The 24,182-nt window shown below is 42.9% G+C and overlaps 1 protein-coding gene, 1 long non-coding RNA gene and 1 pseudogene across 3 annotated transcripts; 1 reads left to right on the forward strand and 2 right to left on the reverse strand.

The window, feature by feature from the left end:
• Nucleotides 1-1,786: 1,786 nt before the first annotated feature.
• On the reverse strand, nt 1,787-4,463 carry LOC136483567 (probable LRR receptor-like serine/threonine-protein kinase At3g47570). Of its 2 annotated transcripts, XM_066480681.1 has the most exons (3): nt 4,136-4,462; nt 3,681-4,056; nt 1,787-2,495 (listed from the first exon to the last, which is right to left on the reverse strand). In XM_066480681.1, the coding sequence occupies exons 1-2, from the start codon at nt 4,380-4,382 to the stop codon at nt 3,692-3,694; spliced, it is 612 nt and encodes a 203-aa protein (XP_066336778.1). In that variant the 5' UTR covers nt 4,383-4,462; the 3' UTR covers nt 1,787-2,495; nt 3,681-3,691. The 2 variants fall into 2 exon arrangements, with proteins under 2 accessions (XP_066336778.1, XP_066336779.1); XM_066480682.1 differs by lacking the exon at nt 1,787-2,495 and having other exon boundaries at nt 3,410-4,056; nt 4,136-4,463.
• Nucleotides 4,464-5,033: 570 nt separating this feature from the next.
• On the reverse strand, nt 5,034-9,013 carry LOC136483565 (probable LRR receptor-like serine/threonine-protein kinase At3g47570; annotated as a pseudogene).
• Nucleotides 9,014-10,570: 1,557 nt separating this feature from the next.
• Nucleotides 10,571-13,883, forward strand: LOC136481606 (uncharacterized). The gene is made up of 3 exons (XR_010764791.1): nt 10,571-10,978; nt 12,228-12,302; nt 13,314-13,883. It is a non-coding gene; the product is annotated as an uncharacterized lncRNA (long non-coding RNA).
• Nucleotides 13,884-24,182: the final 10,299 nt, after the last annotated feature.

Raw genomic sequence — 24,182 nt, forward strand, 5'->3', positions numbered from 1 at the left:
GATGTTTTACAGTCGGGCTTATATAGGTATGTTATTTCTAGAATGCTCTACAAGACAACATCTTCACTTATCAAAGCCAATAGAACATATTAAGACATTCGCCAACCTACCTTATAGCTATATATGACAGGATTGCACCTTCACTTAGAGAGGGTTATAGATTACTCTCCTCAGTTTACCAATAGCTTGTTCTTCCCAAGGTCCTTAGTCATGAGATCTCTAATGAAAAATATTGGGTTACTATTACTATAAACTCACATGGTCTCATACCCATCTATAAAGGGATTTGCCAGATTTCTGTCTATTTGAACATAAGCCACAACTATTACTTCAGAGTTTCTGGATTTCCTGACAGACTTCAAATGTCTTTAACATGTCTTGTTGACTTCGCATTATCCTTGGCAATGTTCACCATAGTAATTACCATTTGGTTATCACAATTCACAATTAAAGATAGTCATTATTGGTTTTTCAACCATCGGCAAGTCCAACAAGAGCTCACATAGACATTCTGTCGCTGCAGAAGCTATGTCAAAAGCAGTAAGTTCGGCTTCCATGGTTGACCTCATCAAAATGACATGTTTGCTAGGCCTCCATGGCTCCACACTACCTCTAAGAGTAAATACATACCATCTAGTGGCGTAGAGTTCATCAACGTCAAATATCTAGTTAGGCATTGTATCCCTCAAGCATATAGTTGGGTGCCCAGAATAGTGAACTCCATATCTCATTGTACCTTTAAGATAATGCAAGACTCTTTGAAGTGCATGCCAATGATCATCACTCGGGTTGGACATGAACCTATTCATTCTACTCATAGCAAAAGAGATACCTGGTCTTATTGTGTTAGATAAGTACATGAGTGAATCAGTAATCTGAGAGTGCCTCCATTGATCTCAAGCTATCTATTGGTGATGTCCCAAAGAGGCAATCATACATGTTATATGGATTGGACCCATAATGGGCTAAAACATAATCCATTAGGGGCATTAGTATACTACTAATGGCCTTTTAACAAGGGATGACTTTAAAGCTCATGAGTAGAGGTAGAACATGCAACATTAATTAGTACCATATCACTAGTTGATGCTGAGACAGGGAGTTATCCTCCCTATATAAATGTACCAACACCCCATGGGGAACATAACTCTTGGTCCTTCTAAGTCTAAGCTTAAGTCCCTTTTTCATCCTCTTAGCTGCACCCCAAGTGCTAGCACACTGGTGCCCAGTGTTCCATCTCCGCACGCGTGGATACTATGGAGACACTGTTGTTGTTGCTGCAGCATCGATTGGCGATGAAAACGAGGTGAGCGGACGTGTTATTGCTACTAGTACGTGAGGATGTACGACTACTTCCACTACAATGACGTGCATGACGTTGGGCTGCTGCAACTCTAGCTATGTTGTGCGTCTAGTGGTAATGATCGATGATGCTCTACTCGCATGTCGTTATCTTGGTTGAACGTGGTAGATCTGCTAGTGTAGCATACCCATTTCGGTACACTATCCTCTTGTTCTTTTCAATGTTACATTGGGATCATAATGTGTTGGAGAAGGTTTGCTATCCATATACCCGAACTGGCTTAAGATCTTCTCAACATATTGAGATTACAACAAAGTAATCTTACTCTCATCCTCAATAAGCTTGATGTTTAGAATCACATCAGGTTCTCCTAGATCTTTTAGGTCAAAACTCTTTGATGGAAAAGACTTTACCTTATTGATTGCATCAATGTTTGTGACAAAAATAAGAATATCATCAACATACAAACATAGTGTAACAGTATGACTCCACCATGGCGATAATACACACATTTATTAGCCTTATTAATGGCAAAGCTTGCAAAGGTTAAAGTTCTGTCATACTTCTTAAGCCATTGCTTGGCTGCTTGTTTCAAGCCATACAAAGATTTTAGTAACCTACACACCTTGCGCTCTTCTTCTTGTACTACAAGCCCATCAAGTTGATACATATATATTTCCTCATCCAACTCAGGTAGGTTGTATTCACATCCATTTGATGAACGAGAAGACCATATGAGGCAGCCAGGGAAGTAGCACTTGAATAGTGGTCATTCTAGCAACATGTGAATAAGTATTAAAGAAATCGTTGCCTTGCTTCTGGGTATAACTCTTAGCTATAAGCCGAGCCTTGTACTTGTCAATAGTACCATTAGGCCTAAGCTTCCTTTTGAACACCCGCTTACAGCCCACAGGTTTACAACTATAGGGTAACTCAGTTAATTCCCAGGTCACATTAGATAGGGCTGTCGAGTCCATCTCATTACGGACAACTTCTTTCCAATCATCAGCATTTGGATCATGCATATGCCTTTGCAATAGACAAGGGAGTATTGCCCACAAGGTACACAATGAAATCATCACCAAAAAACTTTGCAGTCCTTATCTCTTGCTCCTCATAGGAGCTCCATTGTCATTCTTCTCAAGGACTTCCTCATGTGGGTGCTCAAATGACTCAACAAGAGACTTGATAGCTGTAGTAAAATGCCGAGCTATCTTAGAAGAAAATCTAGAATTTCTATCCATATCGTCTTACGTAGGAAATATAATCTAAAAATATAGCATCATGAGATTCCATAATTGTATCAACATGCATATCAGGAACTTCAGAATTTACCACTAAAAACCTATAGGCAATGCTCTATTGAGCATATCCTAGAAACGCCGTCCATAGCCTTGGGTCCAAGCTTGCGCTTCTTAGAAATTGGTTTGTTGACTTTCGCCAAACATCCCCATATACGCAAGTATGAAAGTGACAGTTTCCTTCCAACCCAATCCTCATATGGGGTTGTATCTTTATTTCTATTTGGAATTCTATTCATGACATGACTCGTAGTCAATAAAGCCTCCCCACCATGCCTTAGAAACCAGCAGTGTCTAATATGGTGTTCACCAAGTCATTTAGCGTGCGACTTTTCCTCTGAGCAATCTTGGTTGATTCAGACGAATAGGGAGGCTTCCTTTCATGAATAATATTGTGTTCCTTAAAATCCATCAAACAATCTGGGAAAATACTCACCACCATGATCCATCTTTAGACGCCTAATCTTCCTCTCTAGTTAGTCTCAACTTCAGACTTATAGAATTTAAAGTAGTATAGTGTTTCATCCTTAGATTTGACCAAGTAAACATTGCAAATCTAGTTGCGTCATCAATTAAAGTCATGAAATATCTCTTTCCACCTTTTTCCCCTATTCATCTCGCATATATCAAAAATGTATTAGCTCTAGAGGTGCCAAATTTCTCTCACCTCTACCTTGTGAGGCTTTCCAGGTTGCTTTGATTGCACCCAACTATGGCACTTAGAACCTTTTGCAATAGTGAAATCTAGAATTAAACTCATGATGGACAATCATGACATCAAACCAAAGTTAACATGACACAAACGAAAATGCCAAACACTTGCATTGTCATTAACCGTGCCACAAATATGGTTCACTCACTTATTACAAAAATTTGCTGAAGAAAAGCTAAACAAGCCTCTGCACTCATAGATTTTACCAACAAATTGTCCACGCTTCAACACCACTACTTTAGTCGACACTAACACTACCTTAAACCGGTCTCTGAAAAAGAAATCCCTTCTTTTCAAAAATCAAACATGAGAAAATTCAAGACCATGCATGCTCGGTGAAATTGAATACTCTCTCTTGTGTTACCTCAGTTTTGACTATGATATATATGCTTTCTTGATTCCGTGCAACCTTGCAGTGACTTCCTGCATGCAGATGCGCTCATTCGGGGACGGCTTAGTGCAGAGAAGCCCAATGTTTAGGACTGAAAGCAAACACTCCAAGCTTTTCTCCTTCATGGCCAATGAAGTTTCTGGAGATAAATGTTGTTTCTCTTCTAGTAGTTCAGGATCTATTATCTGTGGTATCCTATCAGGAAAGTTCATCTCAACAAATTTTGTAATGTTCATCTCACCATTGAACATATCATCAGTTGGCCTCCTTCGCAAAAATATTTCAAGTAGAACAATCCCGAAGCTGTAGACATCCCCAGCGCTCGAAACTGCTCCACCTGCAGCACACTCTGCAGATTGCACAAAAGAATTGTTTACTCCAATGATAAACGTACATGAAAACATTACGCTGCATGAAACTTAGATTACCTGGAGGAATATACCCTATTGTTCCCATAATAGCGACTGAAGTCGAGATTGAATAAGTGGACGATGATGCTGCAGAGTCAAACTTGAACCTTGCAAGACCAAAGTCTCCAACATGTGCTGTCATATTGTCATCCAAAAGAATGTTGCTAGGCTTCAGATCACAATGGACGATAGTTCCTTGGTTGCCATGGTGGAGGTACTCCAATGCATCTGCGACATCCACTGCAATACTTAACCTTTGAGCCATTGTGATGTGGCTTCGAGTTGATGTGTTCCCATCACATTGAGTCGAGTACAGTAGCTCCACAACCGCAGACGCCCTCTTTGCCGAGTGCTGGGGGCACTCGGCAAAGCCAGCCAAGCACTCGGCAAAGGCTTTGTCGAGTGCCGCACTCGGCAAAGGTCTCTCGGCAAAGATTTTGTCGGCAAAAATTTCTTTGCCGAGTGCCAAAAATCGACACTCGGCAAAGTCTTTGCCGAGTGCCAAGCCCGCACTCGGCAAAAAAATAACTGCCGTCAACATTTGACGCCGGCTTTGCCGAGTGCCTAGGGACTGGCACTCGACAAAATTTGAATGTTTGCCGAGAGCCAGGGCTGAGCACTCGGCAAAGAAACAATTTTTTTTTAAAAAAAATCTTTTTAAAAATAGTCTTTGCCGAGTGGTACCATCTGGCACTCGGCAAAATTGACCTCTTTGCCGAGTGCCAGGCTGTGGCACTCGGCAAAACTGGGGAAGTGGCTGTTTTTGCAGTATTTTTTCCCAGCTTTGCCGAGTGCCACACCCCTGGCACTCGGCAAAGACTTCTTTGCCGAGTGTTGGCACTCGGCAAAGCTGGGAAATTTGCAATTTTTTTTGTTTGTTGCTTTCCTTCGAAAGCAAACACGCAAAACTCATATATAATACATGAGACATCACACAGGCATTTAGCATCACACAAAACGCATACATAATCCAACATCCATCACAAGCACATCCAACATCCATCACAAGCACATCCTCCTGCATAATCCATCACACGCACATCTAATGTGCAAATCCATGACAACATCTAAGAAGTCTTCATCCAACACAAGTCCTAGATCAAGAAAAGTCAATGAAGCATGAAGGGGCACCACCTACTGCCACTGATCCCAATGGGAGCCTAAAGGGGCACCTCCGTGCGATGGTGGACCTGTCCAGCCGGGGTGTGTGTGCTGAGGCGAAGGAGTCGGGTTCGAACCCGACGACTATTGCACAAAGGAGAATTGAATTCATTAGTATCTACATAAGCTAAAGGACTTGATCAACCATATATATATACTCACCGGAGTGCCTAGAGCCAGAGGAGTAGGAGGCACAACTGGAGCGAGCAGCGACTGGGGCACCACCACACCCGGGAGAGTGGTGCCGAGGCTCGACATGAATGAGAACATGTCCTGCATCCTCTGCGCCTCGGCCGCCCTCTGGGCCCTCAGGACCTCCCACTCGGCCCTCTTGGCCTCCCTCTGGGCCCTCTCCCTCTCCCTCTCGACCCTCTCGGCCTCCCTCTCGGCCTCCATCCTCTCCACAGTGGCCTGCAATATTCAATCACCAACGTTTAAACAATGCAAATGCAAGGTACATGTGTAAAAGTAATGAACGGCGAATGAAATAGAACTAACCTGGAGTGCCGCCATCTGCTGCAGTGTGCTCGCCTGCCGAGGTCGAATGGGGATGGAGGAGCTCGTGCTCTGTGCTCGGATCTGGACGAGGTTGGGCACTGAGGTTGAGTCGACCATGTTGGAGGCCATCCAGTACCGGCCGTGCTGCTTCCCTCCTCCGAGCCTCATCACGAGGTCGGTATCAAGGGGCTGGGTGGCGGGGTCAAAGTCCTCCCCATGCAAGTCACCTTGTGTCATGAACTCATAGACTAAGGCTTTGAAATCATTTCCATTGGAATCAATACTAGAGCACACAGTGAGTATAGGAACTAGATTTCGATGCCGCACATTTCGTAGAGCGTTACATTCTGCAATGAAGCTCTTTTGTGCCCCCCATGTCTCTAGGAGAAAAACTTTGACAGCAACCATGGTTCTGTCTTGGAAGAGTTCTCCTTTATACACGGAAGAATATCTTCCTTTGCCAATCAAATTGGATGTTGAGAACCCACATGTTGCTTGGGCGAGATCGTGGTAAGAAACTTTGGGAAACTTGCTACTGAATGACGGCAAAGATAACATATTTCTCTTTCGATTTCCTCTCCAGACCACCATTACCGTTATGACTACAAGTGCCAAAATGCTGGATAAAGGGATCACCACTTTCTTTACAATGGAATGCCTCTTTTTACTTGAATTAGCAGGCATGACTTGGCATGCGAGTAGGTGTAGCTCCAATGGCCCACCACAAAGCCCTGGATTTCCATCAATCCTCACAGCAGTCACATTACTGAATATCCCTTTCTATGGGACCTCACCACTGATGTTGTTGAATGACAAATCTAGATGCTCAAGGTATTGGAGGTTTGTGAGGGACATAGGTATTGACCCAGTCAAAATATTGTGAGACAAGTCCAGAACTTCTAGACCCCTTATGTTCCCTAGTGAAACGGGTATGCTTCCTCCGAAACTATTCTGTCGCAACCCAATGTATTCCAAGTTTTCACAATTACCTATAGTGGTCGGAAGCTCTCCAAACAGCATATTTGACGAAAGATTCAAATATACGAGTGCCTTGGCATTGCCTATTTCATCAGGAAGTTGCCCATGCAGGTTGTTTGCAGATAAATCAATACGAAGGATTGCTGGAATTCCAAACATCTCTTTGGGAATACCACCATGAAGAAGGTTATTTGAAAGGTTACATACTTGAAGATTTTGAAGAACTCCTATGCTTGTAGGTACATGCCCTTCGAATTTGTTGGCTTGAAGTCCGAGATCTGATAACTGAGTCAAGTTTGAAAGGGATGATGGAATAAACCCTGTGAAACTGTTGTTATCTAAAAGCAGCCGTTGTAAACTGTTTAGAGTTCCAAGCCATTCTGGAACCTTTCCTGTAAATTGATTCCCATGTAGTGCTAACCACATCAGGTTGCGAAGGTTTGCGATTCCAGAAGGAAAATCACCAGATAATTGATTATACCCCAGTATTAATGTCCGCAGTTTAACAGAAAGGTTACCTAATGAAGTTGGTACGTGGCCTTCTAGCTGATTGGAATATAATGACAATGTTTGTAGATTAGTACAGTTGCCTAAGCTGTAAACAAACTCCCAGTCTTGACTGTTACGAGCTTTAAGTTTATTTAACTCAAGATTCAGAAGGTAGAGATTGCCAAGTTTACCAATGGAACTAGGGACCACCCCAGTGAAACTGTTGTTTGACATACCAATAAGGCGCAGATCCGATGCATTGGCCAACGAGGAAGGGATGTGGCCATGGAAAAAGTTGATGCCTATTGCAAGTATTTGGAGGTTGGGAACAGAGCTACCGAGGCCAGGTGGCACCTCGCCGCTTAAATGATTCCCTGAAATACCGAAGGAAACGAGGGTTGAAAGATTCAGGATGGCCTGTGGAAAACTACCTACCAAATGGTTGGCAGTAGCGCGTAGACTCTGTAGCTCCGGCAACTTGGCAAACTCATCTGGTATGTTTCCCTGAATATTATTGAAATTGAAGCCTAACGACTTAAGTGTTGTGATATTGGCAAGAGAATGAGGTATGGTTCCAGAAAGATTGTTAGATCCAAGCTCGAGCTGTTCAAGCCCAAGAGGCAAACCAGGAAACCCTCCAAGGAGATTGTTCCCATCGAGCCATAATTTCTCCAGGTTGGAGCAGTTTTGAAAAGTTGGTATAACTCCATGTAACGTGTTGTTACTCAAGTAGAGGGTTTGGAGGCGATGCAACTGGCCAAGGGATGCTGGGATTTGTCCACTGAATCTGTTTGTTGCTAGGGACAGGTGTTTCAGGAATGTCAGGTTTCCTAGCGAAGGAGATATTTGGCCGACTAAACCTCGGTTTCCAAGGTCAAGATTAGTGACACGATTGCTCGTCGTCCTGCAACTGACACCTTCCCAACTGCAGAAGTGATTGCTGCCATTCCAAGATGCCAGTGCTTGCTGTGGATCCAAATTGATCGCCTTCTTGAATTCAAGCAGTGATAGTCGATCTGTTTGGTTCCCAGGGCCAGGAGGAGTGTTGCTGTAGGTGACAGCAGGCAAGGTGCAAGCCATGAGCACCAGCAGAAACCGTCCAGTTGCAGCACCCTTCATGGTGATAAGCAAGGGGGCTGAAAATTTCACAAGTGCGGAATTCCAGCGGCTTCAGCTTTCTCTGTCCTATTACATGCAAGGAGCTGAAGATGAACACCATTTCCGACCAAAGTACTAATAACCATGATAGAAACTTCAAAATTCTTCTAAAATTAAAATTTCAGAAAATAATATTGTATTTGTGTGTAAAACAAATTTGCATGTGGAGTACCTGAAACTAAAATAATGTCTTTTTTTCTCGATTACGGGAACCAGGGAACGTATCTTATGGTCTTCTGTTCAGCAGTTATCGGAACTGTCAGTGAAAATCCAACTGCATGATGACGATCAATTATATCCTGCCATTCAGAGTTTACAAAAATCAAAACCTTGCCGCATACTTACAATGATACAAAGATCAGAAGAAAACAAAGGCCCAGCTGACCAACAAACCAGAGAAAGAAGGGGCCGGACACCTGGTTACAGAAATCAACATGCTTGGATCGATGCCCAGCGGTCGGAGGGGTATCTATCGCCGGCGAGGAAGAAGTCACCGGCTTGCACTGGACACACGGTTTGGTCGAGCTAAAGGGCAGCTACAGCTAAGAGCTATCCCTTCTTGACAGGTTTGTGGTCTGCAGACTGATTTTTTATATCTGTGGATGGGTGCCATTTTTCCCCCATCCACGATGGGTGCTTCTACGCAGGCCACATCAGCAAATATTGGCCATGTTTGCTTATGCTACAAGCCGCCTACAGTGGCTGCAGCTTATAGCAGAAGCTAGCTACAGTACCAAACTGGCCCACTGATGATCGATCCCCCAGCAACAGGACGGCAACTTGCGCCATGAGCATGACAAGGATGGATCGTCGTCCATAATTGTGGGTTCCATGACAAAGACGGCGTTAGCTGGCACTTTCTTCTATTTACTAGGATGGTACTGGTGCGTTGTCACGGGGCCATCATTAGATGCTACCAGCTGCCCAACTTGCACGACGTGAGGGAGAGTTTGTAGAGGCGGCTCCGGAAGGTTTATAAGGACCGATGGGCCAGCCGCCCCTAACCATCCCCATCTAGAAATCAAGGATTTCTAGCTGCCCCTGGCTAGAAATCATTTTGTAGCGATGGCTAGATATTTGTAGGGGTGACTAAAAAATGAGCTGCCTCTACAGATTCTTGCTCAAAAATTCTGGATTCGGATCAAAAAATAGTAAAAAAGAAACTATCCGAGGAGATCCCAGGGCAGCCACGGCGTGCAAGTTGCAAGTCATGCAATTTTTCACGTGAAAAACACACACTTCAAGGCCACCGGGGATCAAACCCGCAACCTCTCACCTTACGCGTTACTCCTTTGTCTAATATAATTCACCCCATACTCACTTGTATCCATATGTGTATCACCCTAAAATTTGCCTGTTTTTAAAATAGGTTCAAAATGATTTATTTGTGAATTTTTGTGCACGTGAAATACAGGAAAATAAATTTTTTCATTAAATTAAAATTCATCATAAGCTAGCAACATGTTTGTGCATACATGCCGGTGCATTTGATTATTTGATTGAGTGGTTTTGATTGAAAATTTAAAATGGTTAAAATTGCTTTTGCAAATGAAATTAAAAATGGTCTTGAAGTAAAAGGAAAGAAAGAGAAGAGAATTAGAAAACAAAAGACTTTAAGAAATTGTAAAAATTTATTTTTGAAAACTTATCAAAATTTCTCACTTTTATTTGAGTTGAAAAATATACTTGAAACTACGTCGGAATTCGATTTGGATCATGTTTTAAAATCTGGGTTGAATTAAGAAAGGAAAATAGAAAGATATTTGGAAAAAGAAAACTCCATACTCCTTTTCTCGGTTTTGGCCCAGACGGCCTGCTCGCACGCGGCCGTTCTCGTCCCACGTGGCCATGGCTGTTTCCAACCGCGCGGCCCATCTTTTCCTCTTCCCACTGCGCCAGCCCGTTCAGTTCGCACGCAGGCCCAGCTTCGTTTCTCCGCACGGCCCAATCCATGGCCCTGGCCGCAGCTCAGCGCCTCAGCCCGCGCGCTCGGCTGCTCAGCAGCGAAAGCCGCCCGCGCGTCCCCTTCTTCTTTCTTGCGCCGACAGGTGGGGCCGCCCTATGAGCTTCATCCTCTCCACAAGCTCGTTATCTGCTTGGACTCCGTTGTCGCCGCCTGGAGTCCGTGCTGCCCACGCGCCGTCTTTCTCGAGCCGTCACTGCCGCTGGACCCGTGCCTCTCCGCACGCTGTCAGGTGGGCCCTCGGTGTCGGCACTGTCGTCGTCGCCACGGACTCGACCGCCGCCTTCCGTATCACCGACGAACCCTCGTCAAATCCGTGTCTGCGCCGCTCCCGAGTCCTCCCCTGCCGTGCGCGCCACGTCGCTTCGCCCCATATAAGCCTCCGCGCCGTGTCGTCCCTCACCAAGCCTGGAGAAAGCCGCAGCCGTCGTCTATGCCCTAGCGTGCTCGTGCCGACGAGCCGCTCGAGTCCTCAAGTGCATGCAGCGCCGCCTCCTATCCCAAGCTTCGGAGCTCTGCCCTCGCCTCAAGCCTTGCCGAGCTCGCCTCGTTGCTTTGCCGTTCCGTCGTCGCTTGGAGCACCCTGCCGAGCTTCTCCGAGAGGTAACGATGCCGTGAGTACCACTTCCCGCCCCTGCTCTCTTCTTCTCTCTACAACCGGCGCAAGTTCACTAGAGTATCACCATGCATCCTGACCCGCTCAATTGAGTCCTACGCCATCGCTGCTCGCCCGCTGCAGCACCCAAGCCCAAAATCGAATCCGCCGTCGCCTGCTCTCCTGTCCGGTGTCCTTGTTGCGGTAGGTGATGAAGCCCCCAGTACTCTCTTTCTCTTTCTTTCAATCTCTGTTGCTCCGGTCGCCGCTGTAGATGCCACCGGCGTGAGCCTGCATATGCGTTACGCTGTGCCGATCTGCTAGTTAGCTTGATGACCTCATCTTCCACGTCATGCTTTATTGTGGCCGTTTTCCTTTACAATAGGAATACGTAATCATCCTGAGCCGTCCGTTTTTAGATCAATGGTCCAGATTAGAACTTACCCCTTCGCTGTTCTTTTTGCTAAAGAGTCCCTCTATTTTTGACAAATAAACCCGCAGTCCAAAACATGTTTCCAGATTTTGTTTTCTTCATTTGAAAGCGTATTTTGTTTCGGTTAAGTCTAAAATACGTTTTCAGCTATTTACATATTTGCCACTGATTTTGTTTTAGCCATAACTTCTCCGTTTTAACTCCGATTTGATCCGTTCAAATTGCGTTAGGTTCGTAATTTCATAATCTACGTGTTCATACTACTGTTCAGATGTTTTTAACTTTTAAAATTCGTGATTAGATTTAATCTATTATTTTAATAAAGGAAATCTTCTTTATTTCATATCTTTTGCGTTTTAGATCCGTTTTGACCCATTCAAGTTGCGTTAGATTCATAGCAACGAGAACTACGCGTTAGTAACAGTGGTTACCATGTCACTATTTCTGAAATTTCATGGTTTAGATCATATCTTAAATAACAATTATGCAACTGGGTTTTGTAAATAAAATGTGATTTGTTTTACTTTAGTTTTATAATTCAAATCTAAATTTGATTTAATCCAATTTATATAAGACTTTATATAGTTAAATAAATGAAGCCTATAGTTTTCTTTTCCGCGTATAAAGTAAATCTTTCGGTAGATGTATCTTTTCAACCGTAGCTCCGATTAACGTGCTTTTCGTGTCTGTGTGTTCGTAGTGAGACGTAGATTCGTTGTACAAACTTTTTATCTTGATTTTATGTTTGGTGTACTGTTCTAATATAGATCTATTGTTTGCTTCGTGTATGATTGTATGGATGCTTGTGTGGTGCTTTATGATTTCGTCTAGTCAGTGAGATATACGTGGTGATGAAGAAAAAGAAGAAGAACGCTGAAGATTAAAACTTACCGAAGGATCGGTGTTTAAGGCAAGTATAGCATGGGATCTTCCTTGTTGTCCTATACACCTTTAATCATTTAATTCATACTGCATATGTCTACCTTGACTATCACTAAGGATTTTCTAGTACTTTGTACCTTGTGTCTTGATTCCTATGGGAAATTGCATTGGGTAGCTTTGCTAGTGCTCAACTAAAGCCATGATCTTGTAACTTGACTAATGGTATATGCAATAAACACTAAAAGATGTTTTTTAGCAACATGGAACAAGGGGGCTAGAGCATTGGGCTGTTCTATGGTGCTCTAGATTCCTCTCTCTAAGGACTTATCTGTAAGTGATCATCCGGGACTTACAGTACAGCTGTGAGAGCTACATGGCTCTGGCTTTAGCTCAGTATGAGGATCTTTTCTAGCTTGTTAGTGGTTACCTTTATTAGCATAAGAATGACTTGACGAATCAGGTATAGGACAACCTCTACTCTTATGTGTATAGCCGTGAAGGAATTGTGCCATTTGACAGGGGGATTCCTATATCTGTTTGCCGAGTGAATCTAGCGGCCCTAACTTGTTAGACGAACATTTGAAAGGCTTTATAGTGAACCCTGCCGACCTTCCTTGGTAGTGGGTCAAGAGGTTGGCCGCCTCAGGCAAAAGGGTAAATCACGACTCACAGTGAAAGTGTACAACCTCTGCAGAGTGTAAAACTGATATATCAGCCGTGCTCACGGTCATGAGCGGCCTTGGACCATTTACGGAATAGATGATGGACAATAATGATATGGATGATGAAGATGCTCACTAATGGTTAATTGTTTATGCTATTTATTATTCATGTTTACCTGATCATGTGTTTATGGGCTTGTGGATAATACTTGTTGCTACTCAATTGCTAAAAGATGACTTATTAAAAGCTAATCGCAGTTAAACCAGTGTCAACCTTTTGAGCCTCATGAACCCCATGTTATATTTGTTGAGTACGACATGTACTTACGCTTGCTTTATTTTTAATTATTTGGATAAAAATCCCGGATGGGTACCAGATTGTTAGTGTTTGGAGGAATTAGGATTATGATCAACCAGTCAGTTGTCCCTGTGGATTTGGAGTCTTCGCCTGAAGATCGGAGTTGCCTTTACGCTGTCTATACTCTGAGGTTATACTCTTTATACTAATACGCTATGTATTTAAGTATTGTCCTTTGATATTACACTTATTTGTAGCTATATGTGAGATTTGACTTCCTATGCTCGCATATGGTGTGTATCTGGTTTTGTTCTTAAAACCGGGTGCTACAATATGAAATATTCTTTCACTTCGTACTATACTCAGCTGATTTTGAAATGATTGTTTGGGACCCTAAACTATTTCAAATAAAAATGTTGTCAACTACAAAGTCATATAAAAATTTGATATCTAAAATTTTTGTTTTAGTCATTTCTCCATCTGAGGTCATTTTAAAAATTTAAATTTTAAATTTGAGAAATTTGAAAGTAATTTTTCTTTGATAGATGATTATAAATGAAAAAGTTGTTAACTACAAAGTTGTATAACTTTTCAAGATCTACAACTTTTGTTTTGGTCATTTCTCCATCAAAAGTTGTTTAAAAAATTCAAATTTTAAATGTGAAAAATTCAAATATAATTTTCGTTGGATAGATGATTTTAATTCAAAAAGTTATCAACTACAAAGTTGTATGACTTTTTGAGATCTAAAACTTTTGTGTTGGTTGTTTCTCTGTCCGTGGTCGTTCAAAAAATTTGAATTTCAAATGTCAAAAATTCAAACTTATTTTTCTTGGATAGATGATTTTAAATGAAAACGTTGTCAACTACAACACTGTATAACTTTTCGAGATCTACAACTGTTGTTCTGGTCGTTTTTGCATCCCAGGTCATTTGAAAATTTTAAGTTTTATTATGTAATGTTTCGACGTCATTTTTAGAGGCAGCTCTATATCCAACGGCCTTTACAAATCAATTTGTAGAGGTGGCTGGATCAAGAGCCACCCCAGAAAATAGGGCCATTTGTCATTGGACAGCTCGCATACCTCATTCGTCCAGCACTTGACCATGACGCTAGGACCTTCCACACTTGACGGATCCACCAGGAAGCTATTTATTTCTTCTAGATGTTGTGTTAGAGCTTCCCAAGAAGGGATCCCATGGCTCGCAAGGATGAACTCATCGCCTGTGCCTTCATGTCTACCTGGAAGAAATCAAAGCATCGAGGACGAGGGGAGGCCTAGCTACTTACTCGCTCCACACCATCTTGTCATGGATTGGCACCACAGGTGTGGATATGAGAGATGAAAGGGGAAACGGGTGGTAGGAAATAAAGCTGTGATGGCAACACGAAAATTTGGGTTTGTTTGCTTGAACAAAATGCGTCTCCTTAAGTCCTCATGATGCTTCGGTCTTGAACATCACTATCAGTCCTCAGGATTGACGCCATTTGTGCTACCCTATATAATAGGTTTTCTGGTACTTCCATTAAAAACGAGCCAACATACACATGTGTTGCATCTGAGCGTACAACTTGTTATATAGTCAACTAGAATACCAAATTTTTACTCTATCTTTATCTCCTCTTAACTCTGTACCTAATATTAAAGAGCCCGGAGTTCCTTTCAACCCATCTTTTTTTATGTGTTCCGTTCCTGTGTTCCTGTCGGTGTCGATAGAGTTTCCGATTTCTTTTTCCCACCCGACGGTTACTTCTCATTTTCTTTCTCTGTGTCCATAGGTTTCCGATCTCTTTTTTTCCCTCTCCACGGTCATTTCCCAATTTATTTTTTTCTCAAATGTTAAAAACAATGGAGACGTTAGCGTCCGGATGGACGCCCGTGTCTGCATCGTGTCGCGCACCCCGCCCGCTCGGATTCCCACGCTCCGCTTCCCATGCCTACTGCATTTCGCACGCCCATGCGGGACATCTCGCGCTGCCTGGACAACTCGCCCAGCCCACGGTGCACGCCTGCACGCTAGGACTGCTCGCGCCACCTCCGCTTCCCACGTGCATGCATGCAGGGACCATCTGCGCACGCTCGGCGGTGCCCCAGCAGCTGCAACAGGAGGCTGCAGCAAGTGGGTTCTATTGCAACATGTGCAACACTATATCTACTTTTGCAACATTTAGAACAAAATCTTGCTACATACGTTCGAAAACAACTTAAACACTTGCAACGTATGTATGAAACACTTCACAAAACACTTGAAAGCCATTGCAAACATATGCAACACCCAGATCTATTTTTGCAACATCAAGATGAAACACTTGCAACATACACTTGAAACATACGCTTGCAGCATGCATGTTATGCAACATCCAGAAATTGTCACACCCAATTTTAAGGATAAAATAGAGTGCAAAATCTTATGTGCACCCAGAGATCAGTCACACACATAAGCCGACAAATTATGAATAGTATCATCACAAATGTTTATTACATCACGAATAAGACAGAGTTATCACATAAATATAGCGAAGGTAATAAAAAGATCTCTCGTGGAAGCTCCATTTCATAGGGACGTCAACTGGTTGACCACAATCTAGTAGTCCTCAGGAAAATCATCATACCCAAAGTCATCTGTTACCCATCTAGGATTTTTATCCAAATAATGAAAATAAACAAGCGTAAGTACATATCGTACTCAACAAGTGTAACACGGGGTTCATGAGGCTCAAAAGGCTTGAGACAGGTTTAACAGCGTTCAGCTTTTAGTTGTCATAGTTTTAGCTTAAGAGTAGCAACAAGTTGTTTCAATTCCCAATGCAAAACACATGATCATATGTAAACATGAGTAATGAATAGCATAAACAGATATTACTTAGTGATCATCTATTCCATAAGGGTTCCAAGGCCGCTCATGATCGTGAGCACGGCTGATATACCAGTTTTACACTCTGCAGAGGTTGTACACTTTCACTGTGAGTTGTGATACCCATATGCCCGGTTAATTACTCCCAAAACACTTCCAAGGTGAGTAGGCAGGGGTCACTATGAAGCCTTTCAAAAGTTCGTCTAACAAGTTAGGGCCGCTAGGTTTCTATGGCCTACGAATGTAGAGCTCCCCTTCCGACAGGCATAATGACGCGCAACCTATACACTGATGGACAGAGGCCACACTATACCCAACCCGAAACACACCCCTCTTGCGCCATAAAGGTAACCACTAACAAGCTAGAAAAGGTCCTCATACTGAGCTAAAGCCAGAGCCATGTAGCCCTCACAGCTGTACTATAAGTCCTGGATGATCACTGTCACACCCAATTTTAAGGATAAAATGGGGTGCAAAACCTTATGTGCGCCCAGAGATCAGTCACACACATAAGCCGATAAATTATGAATAGTATCATCACCAATGTTTATTACATCATGAATAAGACAGAGTTATTACATAAGTATAGCGGAAATAATAAAAAGATCTATCGCAGAAGCTCCAATTCACTGGGACGTCGACTGGTTGACCACAAGTGTAGTAGTCCTCAGGGAAATCATCATTCTCAAGGTCATCTGTTACCCATCCAGGATTTTTATCCAAATAACAAAAATAAACAAGCGTAAGTACATGTCGTACTCAACAAGTGTAACACGGGGTTCATGAGGCTCAAAAGGCTAGACACAGGTTTAACAGCGTTCAGCTTTTAGTTGTCACAGTTTTAGCTTATGAGTAGCATCAAGTTGTTTTTCAATTTCCATTACAAAACACATAATCAAATGTAAACATGAGTAATGAATAGCATAAATAGATATTACTTAGTGATCATCAATTCCATAAGGGTTCCAAGGCCGCTCATGACCGTGAGCACGGCTGATATACCAGTTTTACACTCTGCAGAGGTTGTACACTTTCACTATGAGTCGTGATTTACCCTTTCGCCCGAGGCGGCCAACCTCTTGACCCATTACCAAGAAAGGTCGGCAGGGTTCACTATGAAGCCTTTCAAAGATTCGTCTAACAAGTTAGGGCCATTAGATTCACTCGGCAAACAGTTATAGGAACCCCCCTGTCAAATGGCACAATTCCTTCACGGCTATACACATAAGAGTAGAGGCTGTCCTATACCCGATTTGACAAGCCATTCTTACGCCAATAAAGGTAACCACTAACAAGCTAGAAAAGGTCCTCATACTTAGCTAAAGCCAGAGCCATATAGCCCTCACAGCTGTACTTTAAGTACCGGATGATCACTTACAGATAAGTCCTTAGGGAGAGGAATCTGAAGCATTTAGAAAGTAGCTAAACACTCCAACCCCCTGTTTCCATGTTGCTAAAAAGTCACATTTTAATGTTTATTGCATATACCATTAGTCAAGTTACAAGATCATGGTTTAATTGAGCACTAGCAAAGCTACCCAATGCATAACCCTTAGGTGACAAGGTAATAGTTCAATTCTAGTAAACCCTTATCAAGATGACACATGCAACATGTATTTAATGAATTAAAGTGGATAGGAAACAAGGATGATCCCATGCTATACTTGCCTTGAGCAACGTACTCCTGCTGATCCTGCTCGTCAAAGTCGTACCCTTGACCTTCCGAGAACTGCTCACCATCTATACTCGATAACCACAGCAACATACAAGCATCCAGGAGCAATCATGCAAAGCAAACAAGGCTACAGATTAGAATAGTACACCAACAGCAATGAATCAAGATGAAAAGTTTGGAAAACGAATCTACATCTCGCTATGAACACACAGACGCGAAGATCACAAAAATCGGATCTAAAACGGAAAAGTTATGATTTATGCAAGATTTCCTATAGACAAATAATAGATTAGATCTAAGCTCAAATTATAAAAGTTGGAAACCTACTTTACAGTAGCATAAACATGTAGATTACTTAATTACGAACCTAACGCAAGTTGAACGGATCAAATCGGAGTTAAAACGGAGAAATTATGGCTAAAACAAGTTGAATGGCAAAACTGTAAATAATTGAAAACGTATTTCAGTCCAACCGAACGAAAATACGCTTTCAAAAGAAAGAAACATAAACTGTGAAACGCGCAAAGGACCACGGGTTAACACCGAATTAATTATAAGGGTGTAACTGCAAAATCGGCATCGAAAGGGTATCTTTAGATCTGAGCCGTTGGATTAGAAACCGACTGCTGAAAACAGATCAGGCGGAAATAGAAAGAGAGAGAGCACCGGAACTGTGCCGGCGGTCATGCCCCGACGGCGGCGCCATTACCAGCCTTCTGAGGCCCTCGGTTCTTGGCCTCCAGCGCGCTATTCGGCAAAAGGAAGGTACCGGGAGAGATAGGAGGTTGCGGCGAACTCCCCGGACCCGAACACCAGGGACGAAAGCAGTCGAGGCGGCCCGGCGCGAACTGGCAGCGGAGGTCAGCGGTGGCGCTCGAGCGAGAAGTGGCTGCGGCTACTTGGTGAAGAAAAACGGCCGCCAGATGGGATAGGGGATAGAGGAGGGGTGCGGCGCTATTTATGGGGACGGAATTCCTTGGGCGCGACGGCATCGAAGATCGTAGCAGTGTCGGACTCAACGGCGATGGCACAGTGTCCGCCTGGGACACGAACAAGAGGAAGGAGGTGGGTCTAACTTGCGGGCCTGGCTGGTCAGCTGCGGAGGAGACGCGCGGGCGTGGCTTGCAGCTGGGCGCGCGACTGGGCCGGGGATGCTGGGCTGCGTGAGCTGGGCTGGCTCTAGAGCAAAGCCGAGCGGCCTCAGCGGGAAAGAACGTAGCAGACTGGCACGGGGAAGAGAAGGCCACAGCGGCAGCAGCAGGCCTTCGGGCCGAAAAGAGGAAGGAGAAGAAATTTATTCTTTTCTTTTTTCTATTTTTTTCAAAGCAAGTTCAAAATGCAATTTCAACTCAATTCGAAATCCGACTTCAAACCAAGCAATTCAAAATAATATGCAGCGGCATGAATGCACATTCATGGTTGTTGACCTATATTTGATTTTATTCCTAATAAAATTATTATTTCCTAAATTCAAATGCCCATAAAATGCTTAACAAATCAATTTCCCATATTTAAAAATGTTGTAAAATTTAGGGTGTTACAATCACTTACAGATAAGTCCTTAGGGAGAGGAATCTAAAGCATTTAGAAAGTAGCTAAACACTCCAGCCCCCTGTTTCCATGTTGCTAAAAAGTCATATTTTAATGTTTATTGCATATACCATTAGTCAAGTTACAAGATCATGGTTTAATTGAGCTCTAGCAAGGCTACCCAATTGCATAACCCATAGGTGACAAGGTATTAGTTCAATTCTAGAAAATTCCTAACAAGATGACACATGCAACATGAATTTAATGAATTAAAGTGAATAGAAAACAAGGATGATCCCATGCTATACTTGCCTTGAGCAAAGTACTCTTGCTGGTCCTGCTCGTCAAAGTCGTACCCTTGATCTCCCACGAACTGCTCACCGTCTATACTCAATAATCACAGCAACATACAAGCATTCAGGAGCAATCATGCAAAGCAAACAAAGCTATAGATTAGAATAGTACACCAACAGCAAAGAATCAAGATTAAAAGTTTGGAAAATGAATCTACGTCTCGCTACGAACACACAGACGCGAAGATCACAAAAATCGGATCTAAAACGGAAAAGTTATGAATTAAACAAGTTTTCTTATAGCAAAATAATAAATTAAATCTAAGCTCGAATTTTAGAAGTTGGAAACCTACTTTACAGTAGCATGAATATGTAGATCACTTAATTATGAACATAACGCAACTTGAACGAATCAAATCAGAGTTAAAACGGAGATTTTACGGCTAAAACAAGTTGAATGGTAAAACTGTAAATAGCTGAAAACGTATTTTCAATATAACCAAACCAAAATACGCTTTCAAAAGGAGGAAACGGAATCTGTAAATGCGCTTTGGACTGCAGGGTTAAGCCGGAAATAATTGTAAGGGCGTATTTGCAAAATTGGTAGCGAAGAGGGTATCCTTCAATCTAGGGCCACCGGATTAGAAATAGACGGCTTGGAATCAATCTGGCGAAAAGAGAGGGAAAAGGTGCGCCGGAACAGTGCCGATGGTGGCTTGACCACGACGGCGCCATGGCCGGCCAAATGGAGCTTCGGCTTCTCACTCCACAGCGCACGATTTGACGAAACAAAAACTCCGAAAGAGAGAGAAGGGAACGGGGATCTCACCGGAGCTGAAACGGAGGACCGGAGAAGCAACGACGGCGGCGCGGCGCTCGGTGAATGGCGGCGGTCGGTGGCGGCGCTAGAGCGATGCTCGACTGTAGCTGCTTGGGTGAAAAATCTGAATGACAAACGAGATAGGAAGGCAGAGGAGACTCGGCGCTATTTATGGGGCGGGTCTGCTTGAGCGGCACGCATCACGGGGTGCCATGGCAGAGGCGGACTCGACGTTGGTGCGGAGGAAGGACTCCGGCCTGGTTACGAGCAAGAGGAAGGAGGCGGGTCTGACCAGCGGGCCCGGATGGTCAGCAGACGGAGGGAGCTTGCGCGGGGCACGACTGGCGTCTGGCTGGGCCGCGCGATGCGACAGAAGGGCCGGCGCTGAGGAAAAGAAGCGCTGGGCTTCGGCCCGAGCGGAGAGGGGGAATGAAGAGCATCGGCCTAGAGAAGAAATGGGCCGCGCGGGGAGGAACGGCCGTGGCCTGAAACAGATAAAGGAGAGAGGAGATTTTTTTTCCTTTTCCAAATTTTTCCAAAGCAAGTGCAAAATGAAATTTCAACTCAATTCGAAATCCGACTTCAAACCAAGCAATACAAAATATTATGTAACAGCATGAATGCACACTCATTGTGGTTGACCTTATATTTGATTTTAATTTGATAAACTTTCTTATTCTTCCTAACTTTAAATGCTCACAAAAATGCTTAATAAATCAATTTCCCCTATTTTAAAATGTTGTAAAATTGAGGGTGTTAAAATTCTACCCCCCTTAAAATGAATCTTGTCCTTGAGATTCGGACGATGCTTACTCAAATAACTATGGGTATGTTTTCCTTAGATCCTCTTCTCTTTCCCAAGTAGCCTCATCCTCTGTATACCGATTCCACTGAACCTTACACATCTTTATAATTTGGCTCCTTGTAACTCTTTCTGCCGTCTCCAAAATCCTTACCGGATACTCCTCATATGTGAGATCTTGTTAACTGTAAGCTCTTCTAATGGTATCTGCTCCTCGGGTACACGCAAACACTTCTTTAGTTGAGACACATGGAGACACATCATGCACACCTGACAAACTCTCAGGCAATTCTAGCTGATAAGCTACTTCTCCACGTCTCTCTAAAATCTTAAAAGGCCCAATATACCTTGGGGCTAACTTCCCTTTCATGTTGAACCTTCTCACACTTCTCATAGGCGACACCTTCAAGTACACATAATCACCTACTTCAAAACCAATTCTCTTCTTCTAGTGTCGGCATAACTCTTTTGTCGAGACTGAGCCACTCTCAAGTTATCTCTGATCATCCTTACTTGCTCTTCCGTGTCTCTCAAAATATCAGGTCCGAACACTTGAGTTTCTCCTGTTTGATTCCAAAACAACAGGGGTTCTACACTTTCGTGCTATACAAAGCTTCAAAAGGTGCCATATTGAGACTTTTCTAATAACTGTTGTTGTACGAGAACTCTACATAAGGCAAGGCTCTTGTCCCAACTTGTACCATACTGCAATGCACAAGCCCTCAACATATCTTCCAATATCTGATTAATTCTCTCAGTTTGCCCATCTAGTCTAGGGATGGTATGCTGTACTAAAATTCAACTTGGTTCCCAACGAACTATGTACTTGCTGCCAAAAATGAGATGTAAATTGGGTACCTCGACCAGACACAATTTTCTTGGGAACTCTATGTAGACACACTATTCTCTCCATATATAACTGAGCTAACCTCGGATCCATTATAAGTAGTCTTGACCGGTATAAAGTGAGCAACTTTAGTTAACCGATCCACTATTACCCAGATTGAATCATAACCTCTCTGAGTATGTGGTAACCCAACTATAAAATCCATACCAACTTCTTCCAACTTCCACTCAGGTATCTTCAGTTGGTTGTAGCAATCCTGTAGGTCTTTGATGTTCAGCTTTGACTCTCTGACATGTATCACACAAAGCCACATATTCAGCAATATCTCTCTTCAGTTCGTACCACCAATACTTCTCTTTCAAATCTAAATACATCTTGGTACTTTCAGGATGAATAGAGTAAGCAGATTCATGCACCTCACGAAGAATTGCCTCTCACATAGCCTTATCCTCAGGCACACATAGCCTTTTCCCAAACCACAAAGTTCCATTGTCATTCATACAGAATCCTGGTGCCTTACCAATCACTATGTTTTCCGCTATCTCTTTCAACTTTGCATCATGTAACTGTCCCTTACGTATTTCTTGCTCCAATTTAGGCTCCAACACCAACTCCACTGCATTAGTGACAAAGCCTAAATTCAGTCGCTCAAACTCAGCACACAACTCACTTGATATCGATGTCACTTGCACCTTATTGGCATAACTCTTCCTACTAAGAGCATCGGCAACAACATTCGCCTTTCCAGGGTGATAGTGTACCTCCAGATCATAATCTTTGATCAACTCTAACCATCGATGTTGCCTCATATTCAGATCTATCTGAGTGAAAATGTACTTTAGACTCTTGTGATCAGTATAAATGTCACTCTTATGCCCGATAAGATAGTGCCTCTAAATCTTCAGAGCATGAACCACTGCTGCTAACTCCAAGTCATGAGTTGGATAATTTAACTCATGCTTTCTCAACTGTCAGGATGCATATGCCACCACTCTGCCTTCTTGCATAAGAACACATCCGAGACCTTGACGAGATGCATCACAATAGATAGAAAAACTCTTGTTCAAATCAGGCAAACCAATACTGGGGCTGTGGTCAACCTCTTCTTCAACTCTTCAAAGTTAGCCTGGCACTTCTCTGACCACACAAACTTGGCATTTTTCTCCAATAAAGTTGTCATAGGCTTAGCAAGCTGAGAGAAACCTTCTATAGTATCCGGCTAATCCCAAGAAACTATGAATCTGTCCCACATCTGTTGGTGGCTTCTAATTCAATACATCTTTCACCTTACTTGGATCCACTGCAATTCCACCATTAGAGACAACATGTCCTAGGAAAGAAACTTCCTTCAACCAGAATTCACACTTGCTTCGCTTAGCATACAACTTGTGTTCTCTGAGCTTCTGCAAGACCAACCTTAGATGTTCAGCATGCTCTTCTTCTATTTTGGAGAATATCAATATATCATCGATGAACACCACCACAAACTTATCCAAAAACTCCATGAACACCTTGTTCATCAAATACATAAAGTAGACAGGTGCATTGGTCAAACCAAAGGACATAACAGTGTACTCATACAAACCATACCTCATAGTGAAAGTTGTCTTGGGCATGTCAGTTGCACGAATCTTCAATTGATGATAGCCAGAACGAAGATCAATCTTAGAGAAAACACAAGCACCTCTCAACTGATCAAACAAGTCATCAATTCTAGGCAACTGATACTTATTCTTGATAGTAACCTCATTGAGTGAACGATAATCAACACACATCCTCTGAGTACCATCCTTCTTATCAACAAATATAACTGGTGCTCCCCAATGAACTAGGACGAATAAAACCTTTCTCCTATAACTCCTTTATTTGTTTCTTAAGTTCTTCTAATTCATTAACCCCCATTCTATATGGACGCTTAGTTATAGGTGCAGTTCTAGGTAATAATTCAATAATAAACTCAATCTCACGGTCAGGTGGCATACCTGGCAAATCATCAGGGAACACATCTAGAAATTCATCCACCACTGGGTCCTCCTTGTTGCCGCTATCATCAAGCTGGTTCATTGTGGCTGTCGGCTGTGCTTGTATCACAACATCAACATTGATTCTTTCTCCATTTGGTGTG

Source organism: Miscanthus floridulus, chromosome 9 (genome assembly GCF_019320115.1).
Source record: "Miscanthus floridulus cultivar M001 chromosome 9, ASM1932011v1, whole genome shotgun sequence".
Classification (NCBI taxonomy): Eukaryota; Viridiplantae; Streptophyta; class Magnoliopsida; order Poales; family Poaceae; genus Miscanthus; species Miscanthus floridulus.

Bases quoted from the DNA above. Each gene is read 5' to 3' on its own strand.
- LOC136483567 (XM_066480681.1), bottom strand. From the start codon at position 4,382: ATGGCTCAAAGGTTAAGTATTGCAGTGGATGTCGCAGATGCATTGGAG. The intron at 4,057-4,135 runs GTAATCTAAGTT...TGCAATCTGCAG, and splicing joins AATAGGGTATATTCCTCCAG to AGTGTGCTGCAGGTGGAGCA.